The 16,053-nt window shown below is 34.0% G+C and overlaps 3 protein-coding genes across 5 annotated transcripts in view; 1 reads left to right on the top strand and 2 right to left on the bottom strand.

The window, feature by feature from the left end:
• The window catches only part of LOC105460329, a 7,931-nt gene extending 6,932 nt beyond the window's left edge, over positions 1 to 999 (bottom strand). The window contains exon 1 of the mRNA XM_011706774.1: positions 638 to 999. Within this exon, the coding sequence (XP_011705076.1) occupies positions 638 to 999 (362 nt within the window). The remainder of the gene's footprint in view (positions 1 to 637) is intronic.
• Positions 1,000 to 3,488: 2,489 nt separating this feature from the next.
• Positions 3,489 to 7,084, bottom strand: LOC105460328 (putative odorant receptor 85d). Its single transcript, XM_011706773.1, has 6 exons — positions 6,951 to 7,084; positions 6,100 to 6,483; positions 4,068 to 4,139; positions 3,938 to 3,992; positions 3,647 to 3,802; positions 3,489 to 3,569 (listed from the first exon to the last, which is right to left on the bottom strand). The coding sequence occupies exons 1-6, from the start codon at positions 7,082 to 7,084 to the stop codon at positions 3,522 to 3,524; spliced, it is 849 nt and encodes a 282-aa protein (XP_011705075.1). The 3' UTR covers positions 3,489 to 3,521.
• A 3,223-nt stretch (positions 7,085 to 10,307) lies between these two features.
• Positions 10,308 to 15,990, top strand: LOC105460323 (carboxypeptidase M). Of its 3 annotated transcripts, XM_011706767.1 has the most exons (11): positions 10,308 to 10,398; positions 10,757 to 10,992; positions 11,374 to 11,609; positions 11,790 to 11,923; positions 12,297 to 12,433; positions 13,053 to 13,240; positions 13,662 to 13,691; positions 14,209 to 14,504; positions 14,703 to 14,879; positions 15,072 to 15,164; positions 15,404 to 15,990. In XM_011706767.1, the coding sequence occupies exons 3-11, from the start codon at positions 11,375 to 11,377 to the stop codon at positions 15,593 to 15,595; spliced, it is 1,482 nt and encodes a 493-aa protein (XP_011705069.1). In that variant the 5' UTR covers positions 10,308 to 10,398; positions 10,757 to 10,992; position 11,374; the 3' UTR covers positions 15,596 to 15,990. The 3 variants fall into 3 exon arrangements, with proteins under 3 accessions (XP_011705069.1, XP_011705068.1, XP_011705070.1); XM_011706766.1 differs by lacking the exon at positions 10,308 to 10,398 and having other exon boundaries at positions 10,608 to 10,992; XM_011706768.1 differs by lacking the exons at positions 10,308 to 10,398; positions 13,662 to 13,691 and having other exon boundaries at positions 10,608 to 10,992.
• Positions 15,991 to 16,053: the final 63 nt, after the last annotated feature.

The raw sequence follows: 16,053 nt of genomic DNA, 5'->3' as shown, positions 1-16,053 counted from the left end.
CACACACACACACACACACACAAAATAATATTGCTAAGCCTCCGTCGGCAATCATAAGTCTTCTAAAGCACAGTTGATTTTTTAATTGCGAATTTTAAGAGAATGAATAAACAGTAAGGAACGGTATTATTTTAGGTCCTAAAAGGATTTTTTTTATTTACTCATATAAAAATTATAAAAATTTATAAAAATTTTTAAATAATATCACGTTTTTTCAAAACTTTTACTTACATTTAAATCTAAAAAATAAGTAAAATACAATCTGATTTCTATTATGATAAAAACTTGGTAAAGGTTTCATAAATGTACAATAAGTGTGAACAATAAAAAAATGTACTGTGGACTTTAAAGATTCATTTTCGGAAACTAGGAAACTTGGAAATTTTACATTGCCGACGGAGAATTAATTTATTAAAATATTTGTTTAGCAAAACGTTAAAAATTGATAGATTTTGAACAAAAAAATAAAATTTATTAAAAAAGAAATTTAGAGGGCTTTGGTACGTCGCGTCGGAGAGACAACTTTTTTAAATTTTGAATCTAATTGCAAAAGAAAAATGTTTAATTTGTAGGCGTTTGAAGTAAAGCATTATTAACATTTTCTTATCAAAAAATTGTAATAGTGGCAAATGCTCACCTGATAAATTTATCAAATTTCGTTTGTATCGCTATTTCGTCCTCGTCTCGAGGCTTACAAGGTGCCGTCAACAATACTTGCACCAAATTGATGATTGCATTTCGACGCATCACAACGATTGTCGCTTTACAAGTAACAGCAACAATAGTCAGAAACATTAAAGTATTTGTGGCAAAATCATCAATATTATCGACAACAAGAATGATATCCATAAATTGTGTTATCATCAAAAAATATAACAAGATTAATACAATAGTAGTAAACGCATTATACAGTAGCTTAGCAATGTTCGATGACCATTCAATTGGCATCCATACACCACCAATGGTATACATTAGGAAATTTAGAGAAAACATCTGCATACTGGTATCTCTTTTTACAATCAGTTTACTTTATGTCGCATAAGGATGTAACTTGTTTCTATATATTGAATTTGTAAAAGAATGGTTAATGAAGAATTGCGAAAAAACTGTTTATACTTATTAATTACTTGTTGCAAATTATGACTGTAAACAAATATTATTTATTCAATACAGAAATTGAATATAATTTATATTATAAGTTAACAGTCAAACGATATTATTTGAGCTATAAAATGTATCAATATGATTAAGAGAGAGAGAGAAAGAGATGGGAGGGAAGGAAAGAGGGACGGGGAAAAGTTAGAAATATCTATCGCGTACTTTTCTCAGAATACTGCTTTTCACATTTTTAACAACACAACAGAATTAAAAGATGTTATCATAGACGTAAGTTTGTTTCAATATCGTAGAAACAGACAATTAAATTTTAATTAAATAAAATTGTTTATTTGTGTTACAAAGTGAAGCTACGTACGTGTTTACTCGGTTCAACTTCTTAGCCTTATGCCATTACCGACGGTCATTAATATAGAGTCTATTATAGTTTATTATGGTGCATATAGTTTATTTTCCGTTTATGCGAATAGCGTAATGACAGCTGTAGTAACGGATGCGAAGGCCGTTTTACTCGTAACGATCAAGGGGTGCATTTACCCTTGTATCTAAACATATTGTCATATTCCCATCGAATAAAATGTTTATTCATGTCAGAAAAGTCATGGAAATAGTTCAGTGAATGAGAACATAAGTGATTAGGTATATTTCCCTTACTTTATTGTCTCAGTATTACAAAGTAATGTTGAGAATACGTATATTTTTTGCTGTACGTAATTGCTGTTTGTCTGTTTATCAAATATGAAGACGCTAGCAGAACTCTTATATCAACTCTTACATACGTGTAAAGTATTTCATAGAAATGTGATAATCATAGAAAAAATATTTTTCTTTTCCTATTAATTAAATAAACTAAATAATATTATTATTTGTATATAAAACTAATATATATTACGGCGGCACTATGATGTAAAGTTTGAATATTTTTTACTCGTATTTAATTGTTAATATTCATAAATTAAAAACGCAAAAATCATAGTGTTTAATATTTGTACTGTATCATATATAATTTACATTTTATATTATGACATCTTTCACAGCATGAAGTTATACATACAAGAATCAACAACATAAAAAAGTAAATATAAGAATAAACAAAAAATTCTACGAGGCTGAATTTAACTTTACATGCTCTTTAAAAAAAAAATTGTGTTACTTGTGTCATTTTTCTATCAATACGGTGAAATGTCTCGAGAATATATAAAAAATATCTAAGATAAGTTTCTGAGACGTTAATCAAAATAATGTGTAAAAACAGTTATTGTATTTATGTAATATCAATTATTCGACTGACTTTAAGTTAATTTTTTATTTATTGTTTCGCGTAATCTACGCGCGCGTTTCGTATCTACATTCTATTTATATATACTCCTTCATTTAAAATGTTCCGGGACCGAATTTTTTTTCCTGGATGCATTAATAGCGTCTAATGTACATAGTAATGTACAACAGTGCATATTTCTAAATTGCAAGATTTATTGGCTTGTCACGAATTTTGACATAAAGCAAAGAGCCGCGGTAAAATTTTGTTTCAAATATGAGAAAAACGCATCGGAAATGTTCATAATGATGCAAAATACATACGGAGAAGACTGTTTAAATCGTAGTATAAGGTGTTTGAATGACACACACAAAACAATAAAAAGAAAAATTCACAGATTCTTGGCACAAAAATCGGTCGCAGTTATTAATTACCCGCCCTACTCGCCGCTATTTAACTCCAGCAGACTTCTTCTTCTTCTTCTTCCCAAAATTAAAAACAGCCTTAAAGAGATCAGTTTCAAGGACGTGGAGTCGATTTTAAGTGTAACGTGACAAGTTAATAAATCTTGAAATTTTAAAATATGCACTGTACAGGGTGCATATACATATTAAGCAATATGACAAATTGTGCGACTTGCAGCGGCAGGCGCAGCTTAGTAAATAATGAGTATTTAGTATTTACTTTAGTTTTTAGTATTTTTAAAATTTTTAGTATTACTGAGCCGCGTCTGCCTCTGTAAAAGGGCAAAGTCTGCCGCGCAACACTGTCTAATGTGTATGTACAACACCCTGTACATGAACAGTTTACTCAATAGCGACGCAAAAAATGTGGGACACTTGCAAAAACTTTATACTAATTAGTCCCACCATTGATATATATATATATATAGACAGCGCTATTTAGTGCGTCCGGAAAAAATTCAGTCTCGAAACTTTTTGAATGCACTGTAAATATTTATTTATATATAAATATAAATAACTCATATCATTACTCATTATCAACTCATCATACGTTAGTAAGAAATAAAGCGTGTTAACAACCGCATGCTAACTTTAATTAAATATTGAAATATATTTTGCAATGAGCGATTTATTCGTTATATAATATTGTACACATAGTGTATTGCGAAGGAGTAAATAAACTTTCAAAATTGTTGCAAAACGTTAAATGCGGAGAAAGACATCTTCAAAAGCTGTAATAAAGTAAAATGAGAATTTAGTAGGAAGCGTGCTTTACTTGTGAGAATATTATAGGTCTTGAATAACTGACATCGCCATACGATTCCAAAGATAAAGTTATCAAGAAGCTGCTGGTTAATTTAATGGGTTTTGTGCTACGTTTCATAATCATTAGTAGATCCTTTTGTTCGCTTATTGTCATCAATATCCAGTCCATATGATATATCGCTTCGCCCAATCCAGTACTCTACGCAAATAAAACTGATTAAAATAAATGAAAGAATAAATAAAATAGCATAGTTGCAAAAGTCTTGCAGAAATTTCTTTTTGTTATAATATTATTTTCTGTTCAAATATATCATTTTATAGCAGCCATAATTACCTTGAGCATAACTTCGTTTCCAGCCCAACAATAAATAAAAATTTGTACAAACATGCTGATTGTAAAGACGACCAAGGTGGAAAGGTCAGTAACTGTCAAATGAGAAGACAGATGGAACACAGTTGAACACAATACCAAAATACTGACGAAAAATTGAACGAATATCACTTGGCTAAACACGTCGTTGATCATTTTGGCAAGTCTGTAAATGTTTACACATTATATTACAATTATTACGTGTTGCATCACAAATGCATAATTGAAGAATTAAGTTGTTAACAAATGCTGTATATCAAACGTATGTATGTGTGTTTTTTAGGGGTAATTCTATACATAATATATATGTTATAATTTCAAATAAGGCCATCTTATGTGTACAATAAATAATAATGAGAACCGACAAAATGAAACCGACTAACCGCGAGACTGTAGATATTAATTAAAAAATTTAAAAAGCACCAAATTGAGCACCAATTTGTAACCTCAGCCGAATCAATTCTCATATATTATTATTTGTTATATTACAATTGTATACCTTATACAATATACAGGGTGTTCGAAAATTCAAACTTTCAGAGATTGTTGGGGGCACCAAAAGGATTATTTTTTGCAAATGGACCTAAACCATCGGAAGCGTGTCGTTACACCGTTACGGCAGACAGTGTTCAAAAAAGATCGGACCTTGAAATATCTAAACAAATATAAGTTTTAAACAGTAGTTTTATGTAAATAGACCTTTTTACACCCTACAACTTTTGTCTGGTGAAACAATTTTTTAGAAAACTTATATTTTTTTAGATATTTCGAGTCCGATCTTGTTCGAACACTGTCTGTCGTAGCGGTGTAACGACACGCTTTCGACTCTAGGTCCATTTCCAAAAAATAATCCTTTTGGTACCCCCGACAATTTCTGAAAGTTTGTCGGTTGAATTTTCAAACACCTGTATATAATATACATATATAGGGTGTCTGATACTCACTAGTATGCTCACAGTTTTTTTTTTAATGATTAGTATTTCGATAACTATTGCAAAGATCGCAAAATGGACTTTTCGATTCAGTTTAGCCCTGCACTCTACCTGCCCACAAGCGCTTTACACCATTGAGTATCGGACATCCTGTATATGTATAAGAAAATCGCCGATATCGATATCGAAGATATCGAGATCTTTTAAAGTGGCACCCTCTTATTATTCGAAACTATGCATTTTATTAATATTGATGAAAACATCTGTTTAGGTAGTTAAAGAAGTAAAAATTCATACTTTGTATATTTGTGATTTTTGTTTCTACATAAAATCAGCTAAAAACAATTTCTACAAATAAAAATAAAATGTTTTCCAATTTTCTTTTGCAAATAGCATAGTTTAAAAACAATAGTGAGTATATATCATTAATGTTAGGTCGATTTACATGTTTGTAGCTTGCTAAAACTATTTTATTTATATTTTTCTTTTTCTTATTTTTCTCATAATGCGGTTTTAAATATAAAATCGGAATGCAGCAAACTGGCACACCTATCTTAAGACAGATCATATAACTTAATCTTCATATATTATTGCGTTATTTGTGTTAAATAACTCTATCGAAATTGAATGCACTCCTGTGTTTACAGAAAACTTCCCAAAAAAAGTTTCGCATTACATGTTTACGTCTTGCAAAAAAATGTTAAGTATATACGTACAAATCAACAAAAATTGTTTTACATCGAAGTGAAATAATTGTAAAAATTTTCACACATTAACTTGTAGATATTTTGCACAGATGACTTTTGTGAAAAAAAGAATATCTATATATTACTGCTTATTATATCAATTTTTTCTCATTTTTTTACATGTTTATTTTTATTTATATAAAAATTTTTATCTTATAAAAAATTTAATTATTGCAAAATTCGAAACAGTATTAGAAAAACTGCTAAACAGTATTATCTAATAAAGGATACTTCCTAATTTGTATTGTTATGTTACGTAAGTTTTATTTTTAGCTTTTGTTTAAGAAACATGAAATTAAGAAAGCAAAGTATCGGCGGTATCGCGCGCGCACCTATGTGTGTGTGTGGTAGGTATATATTAAGTATTATTTGATATATTTAATATAAAAATATATATATATATACGCTTATATAAGTAACTTTATATCATTTATAATATTTGACGAACCTGATTATGCACAGATGATGGGAAATGTGTTCCGAAAATTCACTTATTTTACGCGACGTATTATTCAACAAATTTTTTGGAAATATTTCTTCTTCCTTACGTTTTATCATTCTTTGAAGGCGATATTTCAAGATTTCAAACTGGGCACACAATTGTAAGCAAAATCCTAATATTATAGTTTCTGTCGCGACGTTTACAATCGTGGCTATAATTAAAGCTATGATCTCTTGAAGGGCCGTAAATAAGAATAAAAGGAACGAAGTGCAATCCCAAGGAATCCATGTATTATAGGGTATCTCACCCTTTAAAACATCGAGCACTCCTGCTGACACGGCACCCACCGCCGAGAATGCACATATAAGTAGGTAACATATGGAATAAAATCTGCATACAATTTTTAAAAATATATTAGAAACATATAATTATCGTAGGACAAGAATGACACAAGGCTGCTGTAAAGGTTGCTTCAAAATTATATTGGATTGACAATTCTGTTCGATAAATTCGAGACGAGAGGGAACATCAATCATTGCACGTAACATTTTAAATAGGCCTGTTAATGCTATAACGATCATGAGACGCATGAATTCATAAAACGCATACAATATTGTACAATGTGTATTTGCAATTGTGCCATAATGATTTAGTCCATTTGCTTTGAGAAAAATTAATTTGTGTAATTAAGAATTCTCCAGTTTAATTTATTTATTTTCTATTGCTGCTCGTGAATATAGTTTTATTAAATAACTCTGTGTGTGTGTGTGTGTGTGTGTGTATTATCATACGCTTACTGATTTACTTATCAAAATTGATATTATCGAAAAAGCCGACAGAGATGTTGATATACCAACCTAATTGAACGATCGAATTTCATCAGGATATCAGTCTCATCTTCATCGCAGGCTTTGCAAGGTTTTTCTTGCAGAATTTCAATTGTATTGACAATCCGATCGCGATAGATTACAGCAGTAAACGCTTTGAACATTAAGCTGATCATCGAGAAGAAAAATGGGGAAGTCGAAGCAAAGTCATCCACATTATCGATAACAAAGATGATATATAGCAAGTGAGTCAGCATCAAATATGCCAATAAATATATCGTGAAAAAGGTGAACACGCTATACAGCAATTTGGAGCATTTTGAAGACCACTCGATTGGTCGCCACAAACCACTTATAGTATATAATAAGAAATTGAGAGAGAGTATCTGCATTTCTACAGTTGCTATAACCAAAGTAATATTCTCATATTCATTGAAAAAATAATCTCTATTAGTAATAGCACGTAACAGTATAATATATCTTTTACAGAAAGAGTGTTCTTCTTTTGTTTAAATAATTAATTATAGTTTTCAAAAGCAAAAATATTTTTCTAAACCTACTTTTTCTGCGTATATTTTTATAATATGCAGTACAGTTTTATACAAAGACCTTATGGTTAATCTTCGTAGCAAAACGGAATCATGTATGTAACTACAGTTTGTATGTTTTTGCGCGTATCGGTAAAAATAACTAATATATAACAATATATAAACGCGGGAATGGTTCGTAAGATACTACGGATAAGTGCGTTTGCGTCAACCGTGTCATCCCTACACGACTTAAAATTAATGATTCATTAATAACTTGGCGGCATCTTGTCGATACCTTACCACCGCTATCGGACTTGTAATTATAACGATATTGTCGTTTGAACCAATTGAGGAATGTTATCCCTTCCGATAAATTCCAACATATTGTCATGTTCCCAGGAAAGGAAATATACTTTTACACAAGCGTTTATTATAAAACTCTGGTAAGTAACAGCGCTATGTTAAATACTTAACTCATATTCTTTTGGCTGCACGTTTACATTTTTTAGGACAAATATATTATCTTTCGATTGTTGCAATATATTTTTTTTCCTCAAAGTACCTTGTTTTATTGCAAAAGTGATTTTCTAAGTTCCAAATACAATATAATATGTATATAACATTGCATTAGAGAAAATAAAATTTTTACATGTACACATGTAAATAAAAATTGTGTGCAAAATCGCGCGCGATATACATATTATATAATATATGTACACATACACACACACACACACACACACACACACACGCACATATATATATATATATATATACATTATAATTAATTATTATGATTATACATACAATACTTTATAGAGAACAAGGCAAAAGGTTCTGAGAATAATAATTATTTTATATAAGAGAAAATTGCCAGTTAACTTTCAGTGGCTTTAATGTTACGTACCTCTCTCCATAGTTGTTAATTGCGGTCATTAATAAATCTACATTACGACATTTGCAAGAACGGCAGATATTCACCCTCTCATCGCAAGTATAATTATATATCTCTATAACACCGTGTATTCTTGCTGCATACAGTAAGTCTAAGTCTAAAAGCAAATGTTTATCCGTCTCACGATACATGTTACCGTTTTGTCGCTTGTTGAAAAGTATATTTTGTTCCAAAGTAAAAAAATATTTAATATCAAGATCTCTCGATTTTCCGCACATTTTCGACTGCATTTTATTAACGGTTTTATTAAAATTCATTAAATTTTAAATGTGTATGTGTTTGTGTATGTTGTTTAATAACGGTACCGTTACGAAAAGGTCTTCTTTGAGGCAGAGAAGGCGGTTGGTCGTTTCAAGGTAAACCACATCGACCGTGAGCAAAGTCTATTTCCTCAGGAACTCCAAGTTCGAGTATTCCTTTTCTCTCTCCTCTCTCTCTCTCTCTCTCTCTCTCTCTCTCTCTCTCTCTCTCTCTCTCTCTCTCGCCTTTCATTTTACTTGCTACCTGCGATGCCTCGGTGACACACTTCTCGCCGAGGCTACTTTTTTTCGATGTGTTTCACCTTCCGCTCACGAGTTCAACGATCCATCCGAAACCGTGATCCGCGCGCCTTCGGTACGTAGGCAGAGGAACGGGCGGGCGGGCATGCAAGCAAGCACCGCTAGTAGGACACCGTCCTCAATAGCACGTCGAAAGTACGTGTGGTGGACGTCAGTGATCTTACGAATGCTGTCTATCGACCTGTACACCATCTCTGTGGTGGTGCCCTCAGCGCACGGATAGACAGGCGGCTCATTATATTCGAAAATATAGCGCCTAGAGCTGACGCGAAATCGCCTGTAACAGCGGCTCGTGGATAGGTGGGTGGGTGGATGGGTGGGTGAGTTGGTCGGTTGGCTCGTGTGCCAAACATCAAGAACGAAAACCTCTTCACCTCAATTAACACCGTTGCTAGTAGTAGTGATGTCGATTAGTAGTGGTAAACGCGACGGTCGTAGTAGTTTGTAATCGCTAGTCGCGCACGCGAGTTTCATATGTACTTGTTCTCTTTACGTGTCAAGAGCCGCGAGAGATCGCTTAGAAATTAATTTGTGATGCGTAACAATCAAATACTAGAATTATACTAAAATTATTAATTATAACTATTAGAGAGAAGCTATATACAATTCGCGCCTCCGAATAAGAATAGCGCGGGAGGAAAAAAATTGTATAGCTTTTTAATTAGCGCGCCTCAATTAGCGCGATTCTCTTACCAATATAACGCATTACATCTGTAGAAAACAGTTTTCTCATCATTTATTATGAAATGTATAATAAATATTCATTTAACTTGAAATATTTTTCAAGATATATACAATTGACTTTTGCTGAGCTACTTTTATAGAGAGCCTCTTTATCTTAATTATATATTGTCAAAACTCATTTGTTAACTGATTCGTAGAGAATCGGACGTTTTTTTACGTTTCTTACGGTTTTTGCGGATCACGCGTTTCACACTTTTGTTTCGTTACATCGCCGTGCGAAACGAACGCGCGTTTCCACGTTCACGAGAGATTTTCAGATATTACGATAAATGCGTCCACGCTAAATGTGCGCAAAATAACAATTCGCCGCGATACGCTTGACGGCGTTGCTCATTGTGTGCTCGGTTGACAGTGTGGTAGTGTCGAGATGAGACAGTAAACGGGCTGTCTCCTAGCTGGGACACATTGTGCTAGTGGTTGGGCTACAACGGCGAGCAGACAGCAGCAGATACCAGAGCGACGGAGGAAGTGGGTTTCATTAGTAGTGGTGGTGGCGTCGGCAGTGGTGGTGCTTGGGTGCTCGAGTGCTGGTGCTGGTGCTGGTGCTGGTACTGGTACTGGTACTGGTACTGGTACTGGTATTACTACTGCTACTGCTACTGCTACTGCTATACCGGTACTGCTACTGGCGTTTGGTGTTGCTTGCTGGTGGTGGTAGTGAGTGCACGGCATATTCCGCTTCTCTCTTTGTAAGTTCACACAGTATCATCACACATCTCTTCGCGCCGTTACTCTCACGAACTGAGATCTACACCTAGTCCTCACCTACGCTCCTCGGCTCGATCTCGCTCGGCATCGTGGCTGTTCTTCGGGATCTTTGATCCACAGCCTCTTTATCTCTTCTCTTCCTTTTCCTCCTCCTCCTCCTCCTCCTCCTCCTTCTCCTTTTCCTCCTCTTCTCTCTCTCTCTCTTTCTCTTTTTCTTTTCTTTTCTTTTCATTTTTTCCTTTTCCTTTCATTTCTTCTTTCACGATTTCCGTAAATGCTGTCCGTCACCTCATCCGCCGTCTGCGCGCCAACGTGATCGCGTATACGACCGAAAAACAGTGCATGTGTCCTCCTCGTCGGCGGTACCGTGTCCCCCATATAAACTCGATACTGGAAGTAACGGAAGAAAAAACCAGCATTGAAAAAACTCGTCACTCACGTATACTGCCTCGCGAATCGCTTTCGCGAATAGTTTGCGCGCACACGAACGCGGAAGATCGTTGATTTTACGATCGGATTCTACGGATTCCACAGTGCGATCTCTCTCCATTGCTGATACACGTTTAGGCAATCAGGTAACGTAAAGTAATTTTTAGTAACAATAAGGTTTTAATAATTAAGTTTTGTAAGCGTGATATTATTTTAAGTATTGTATATTCTGAAATGTAAAAGAATAAGACGATAAATAATTCTTAAATACGTTATGTTATATGCGCACGAAGATTACAATATTTTTATTGAAAAAGTGTATTTTTAGAATTTTTATATTATACGATATATTATATACTCCCTCTGTCTCTTTTTTTTATTTCTATTTATATACTTATCAAGTACATTACTTAATTGATTAAAGAACGAAAGAAAATTTTAATTTTAAAGGCTTTCTAAATACATTTCATCCGGCCACAAGTATATTTATTGTTATACATATAATTCGACGATATTAATTGTTACAGAATGTATCGTGCACTACTTTTTCTTGTCTTCGTTTATGGGAGCATTCGCGGAATGCAATTCCACAGTAAAGGAGACGTACCTCGTTTATATCATCCGCGTTTCTTAATGTATGAGGAACCGTACAACATCGAGTTCAAGTATCACAATTACGAGCAGATGAGCCGCTTTCTTCGCGCGACGTCCCTTCGATTTCAAAATCTCACCGCGCTGTATTCAATAGGAAAGTCGGTGAAAGGTACGTTATCTTCGTACGATGTTACAGATGTCTAATCGAGATCACGATAAACGGCATAAAAGGAAATACCTAAGACTGCCGTTTCGATTGGCGTCTCATTTATACACATTTCAACACTTATATTTAAAAGCGGAGGAGAAGCGGAATAAATTATAATCAAGCGATACTCTCGTACGACAGGTCGTGATTTATGGGTAATGGTCGTGTCATCCTCGCCGTACGAGCACATGATCGGAAAGCCCGATGTAAAATATATCGCTAACATACACGGAAACGAAGCTGTGGGACGTGAATTAATGCTTCATCTCATTCATGTACGTAATTATGTCAAGCGTTGGAATTTCCACATCACGCGTTACTCGCAATATAACGAGTAACACATGCGCAGCGTATGTCCCTTATTGCTCTGCAATTCGGTTCATCGCGTATACAATGCTTTATGAAGAGAAGATTTATTCGCGCGGATAAGAGATTTTATCTGGTAAAGTAGTTGCAAATACAAACAACAATTTATAATTGAGTTTATTAATTAATATCGATCAATATTAACTGATGGATATTAAATCAATATGAATGATAATATTAATATTAATAATTTATTTGCATTTGACAAATAACGCGCATATATTTCTTACAAGTCTCTGCAAATCAAATATCTCTTTTTCAGTTTTCTTTTTTTCTTTTCAGTTTCTCGTAACATCGTACGGATCAGACGCATATATTACATGGTTATTAGATAATACAAGAATTCATATTCTACCGTCAATGAATCCTGATGGCTTTGAAGTTTCTAAAGAGGGACGCTGCGACGGTGGTCAAGGCAGGTTAGACATTTACATAAACGATTTTCTTAACTAGTCATTTTTATCTTTGTTTCTATTTTTTGGGCTAGTCAGGTCAGGTTGCGCAAATCAATGTTGACACTTTTACTTTAAACCTAATGACCGATGAAAAGATTTAAGGTGAAGGTGAATATAAAAAAAATTGCAATAAACCCGACACTCTCTTTCGATATTTCTTTCAAAGGGACAATATTTTCTTTCGATTTAAATTAAACATAAAATTAAAAGTTTTGTGCTTAATGTTTCACAAAACAGTCACAAACTAAATATGAATGAATTGTCAGGAACGTTGACAAATACGTCGTTAAATGCTTTTGTCTCTGCTAAAAGATATAAGCGTCAAAACACGTTAATTAAACTTAAGGTAGTTTTATCGCTCAATGCCAACTCGATAGTGTGACGTCACATAATCGCATACGTACAGTCTATGTGAAATGTTTTTATTGAATTATTTAGTCATATGGAGGGACTTTTGACTGGTATTTACACGATAAAACCACCTTAAAATATATATCATCTTTTAATTTCTTATTCGTTTCGCACGAAAAAAGAAAATGATCCATAATTCTCATCTCCACGATTCGATTGTATGATTACACAGGTATAACGCGCGCGGCTTTGACCTAAATCGCAATTTCCCAGACTATTTTAAACAAAACAATAAAAAAAGTCAACCGGAAACCGAGGCCGTTAAGGAATGGGTTTCGAAGATTCAGTTCGTGCTCTCGGGCAGTCTGCACGGTGGTGCGCTTGTGGCCAGCTATCCCTTCGACAATACCCCAAATTCGCGTAAGTTGAATCACCTTGGTTGAGTTACCGTTCCGCGCGCGCGGAGCTAAAATCGTTAAAAGGCGGACAGCGTGAGCCATGCTGCGTGCGGCTCGCTCTCGAGCGTCCTCGATCCAACTCCGAGCCACGGAATCGCACAGAGTTGTAGTCCCACTGACATCTGTATCGTGATCGTCCTTTTTGCATGATGCGATTTCGAAATTAAGAAAAAAGAACAAAGATAAAAATCGAAAAGAGAAAGAGCGCATTACTGTTTTTTCGACTGCAGCAATCCTCCAGCCATATTTTGATTGAATCAATTTCGAATTCATTAACGTTCCGATGTTGTGCATTAGCAATTAACAGACAGATTACAGACAGCTATGACTATAGCTGCATATCTGAAGCTGTCATGATATTATATAAACTTTCATGCCGTCAGGAATATGTCGATCGGCGCCCCTATGTGCAGGTATTGTGCAATATATATGATTATTTTTTATTGTTAATGCTCGTTATAGCGACTTTATTTACTTTATCATTTACTTACAAAGCATGAGAAACTTTTTACAAGTATGATTATTCTCAATTGTGACTTGAATATGCAGATGTTGGAAAAAAGGTAAATGATAAAGTCGGCTAGTCTCATAGAAATTACGCTAAGAAAAGCTACTTCTTAAATAAATTGTACTTGACGGACATATAAAAATTTAGATGTACAATTAGAAACGCGGCATGAAACGCATGTACAGTTTTACTAAGAAAAAAGGGAAGGAAGAAGGAAAGAGAAAAGAAGAAAGGCGATAAAATTATAGGCGTCTCGACATTTTCGTTGAGATATTTATAGAGCCAAAGATCTGAAAGAAACGTCCGGTGGACAGCATCCTACAGATTACACAAATCATCTTTGTATTCTCTATTTATATTGGACAGATAGTCCAATTTATAGTTTAAACAGTAACAGTAAATTTTTCATATAGAGAGAATAGTGTTTCAGAGTTTCACTTCAACGCCGAGCGTCTCGCCGGATGACGATGTGTTCCAACATTTATCGTTGACGTATTCTCGAAACCATGGGTCTATGTATCAAGGATTACCCTGTTCGCCGTCTCAGCCCGCATTTAAACGTGGAATTACTAACGGCGCCGAATGGTACCCGCTTACCGGTGGAATGCAAGACTTCAACTACGTGTGGAACGGCTGTATGGAGATCACCTTGGAACTTTCTTGTTGCAAATATCCTCCGGCCGCGGATTTACCACATTACTGGGCGGAAAATCGAGCGGTAAGTGACTTGTGAAATAAGGTGATTATACTGCAGTATACAATTAATGAGAGGAAGAATTAAGGGGCGCGCGCGAGAGAAAAAAGAGAGAAAGAGAGAGGAATAACACAAGACGTTCGAGCCTATATGACTTTAATGCGCGTCTATTTAGCATTAAAACGCGTTTCTATTTTATAACATCTTACTATATCTTTTTAGTCTCTAATCAAATTTCTGGCGGAAGCTCATAGAGGTGTTCACGGTTTTGTTGTCGATGAAAATGGTAATCCTATCGAAAGGGCTTCCGTTAAAGTGAAATCACGAGATGTCAGTTTCTCAACAACAAAATATGGCGAATTTTGGAGAATACTTTTGCCTGGCGTTTACAAGTTAGAGGTAGGTTGTTTGAGACGTAAATCTGTCCAATGTAATCGTTCTCCCTTATTGATTGCCTTTTGCCTGCATGCACGTATACTCTAGTAAAATATGTAAAAGATGTATGCAGATAAAATAAGAAATTTGTTAGAAACTGTGTTATTCGCCCATGTTATATTATGCTGAATCTGATATCACGTACGTTTTTTTCAGGTATTTTCAAACGGATATGTACCTCGTGAAATTGAATTTGTAGTAATTGAACAACATCCGACACTCCTCAATGTTACCCTTTACTCGACAAAAGTAAGTAATGCTAGCTAATGCGAAAGATCCATTTGTGCGTTTTTTATTCGTGTATCTTTATTAATTTATATTTATGTTGAGTATATTGTATTGAGGAAAGGAAAAAAGATTTAGCTATACAAAATAATGCGAAAAATCTATCACTAACATATCGATGCAATACTCTTTGTGTATATTTTAATCTGCACTCTTACGTTTTAACATATTACATACATTAAAGTTCATTATATTTGAAACAGAGGCAATATGACGATGAAAATGGATCTGTTTTATATAACGGAAATATCGGCGGAAGACCTTATCCACACCGTGATCATACGTTACATTATCGACCTCAATCGGGAATTAATACTGCGGCCGATGCCAACAGCGGTATCTTCTCGTCTATCAGTAACGGATTTAACAGCTTTGTGACAAATCTCTTTGGGTAATCTCATGAAAAACACACACACACACACACACACACACACATACAACAATTACTTATTTATTCTATATTATCGTGTATAAAATAAAATAAAACGGTAAGTTTAAGCTGTCTATATTTTAGTCGGTGCAAAAACAAATCGTAATATCCGATTAATCGGCAAAATACTGCCAAACAATAATGTGTCCTATATATGTTTATCTCATATTAAGTTTGATATAATCCCTATGTCACAAAGTGTTAATGTATTGATCGTCAAAAATGTATATTAAAAAGTGTACTTTTTATTTATAAAAACAGAAACAATTTTTATTTCATATAGTCAGTAGTATTATATGATGTAATATCTACATCTCTAAACGTTTTATGCAATTAAGAAATAGATAATATAATCGATAATTAATTCTTTATCCCATTTTAGTAATAAACTTTTTATTTATTATTATAAATTTTATCTCTTCT

This window comes from Wasmannia auropunctata, unplaced genomic scaffold, assembly GCF_000956235.1.
Source record: "Wasmannia auropunctata unplaced genomic scaffold, wasmannia.A_1.0 LD324286.1, whole genome shotgun sequence".
Classification (NCBI taxonomy): Eukaryota; Metazoa; Arthropoda; class Insecta; order Hymenoptera; family Formicidae; genus Wasmannia; species Wasmannia auropunctata.
The sequence above is the reverse complement of the archived record's forward strand: the minus strand, read 5'-3'. Positions and strand labels throughout refer to the sequence as shown.

What these genes read in the sequence shown, in the direction of transcription:
- LOC105460328 (XM_011706773.1), bottom strand. Translation starts at nt 7,084, where the DNA reads ATGTTCAAAGCGTTTACTGCTGTAATCTATCGCGATCGGATTGTCAAT. An exon ending in TTCGTCAGTATTTTGGTATT is followed by an intron (nt 3,993 to 4,067) that starts GTGTTCAACTGT and finishes CTTTACAATCAG; the next exon opens with CATGTTTGTACAAATTTTTA. An exon ending in CTTTGGAATCGTATGGCGAT is followed by an intron (nt 3,570 to 3,646) that starts GTCAGTTATTCA and finishes ACTTTATTACAG; the next exon opens with CTTTTGAAGATGTCTTTCTC.
- LOC105460323 (XM_011706767.1), top strand. Translation starts at nt 11,375, where the DNA reads ATGTATCGTGCACTACTTTTTCTTGTCTTCGTTTATGGGAGCATTCGC. An exon ending in TAATGCTTCATCTCATTCAT is followed by an intron (nt 11,924 to 12,296) that starts GTACGTAATTAT and finishes TTTTCTTTTCAG; the next exon opens with TTTCTCGTAACATCGTACGG. An exon ending in ACTGGGCGGAAAATCGAGCG is followed by an intron (nt 14,505 to 14,702) that starts GTAAGTGACTTG and finishes ATATCTTTTTAG; the next exon opens with TCTCTAATCAAATTTCTGGC.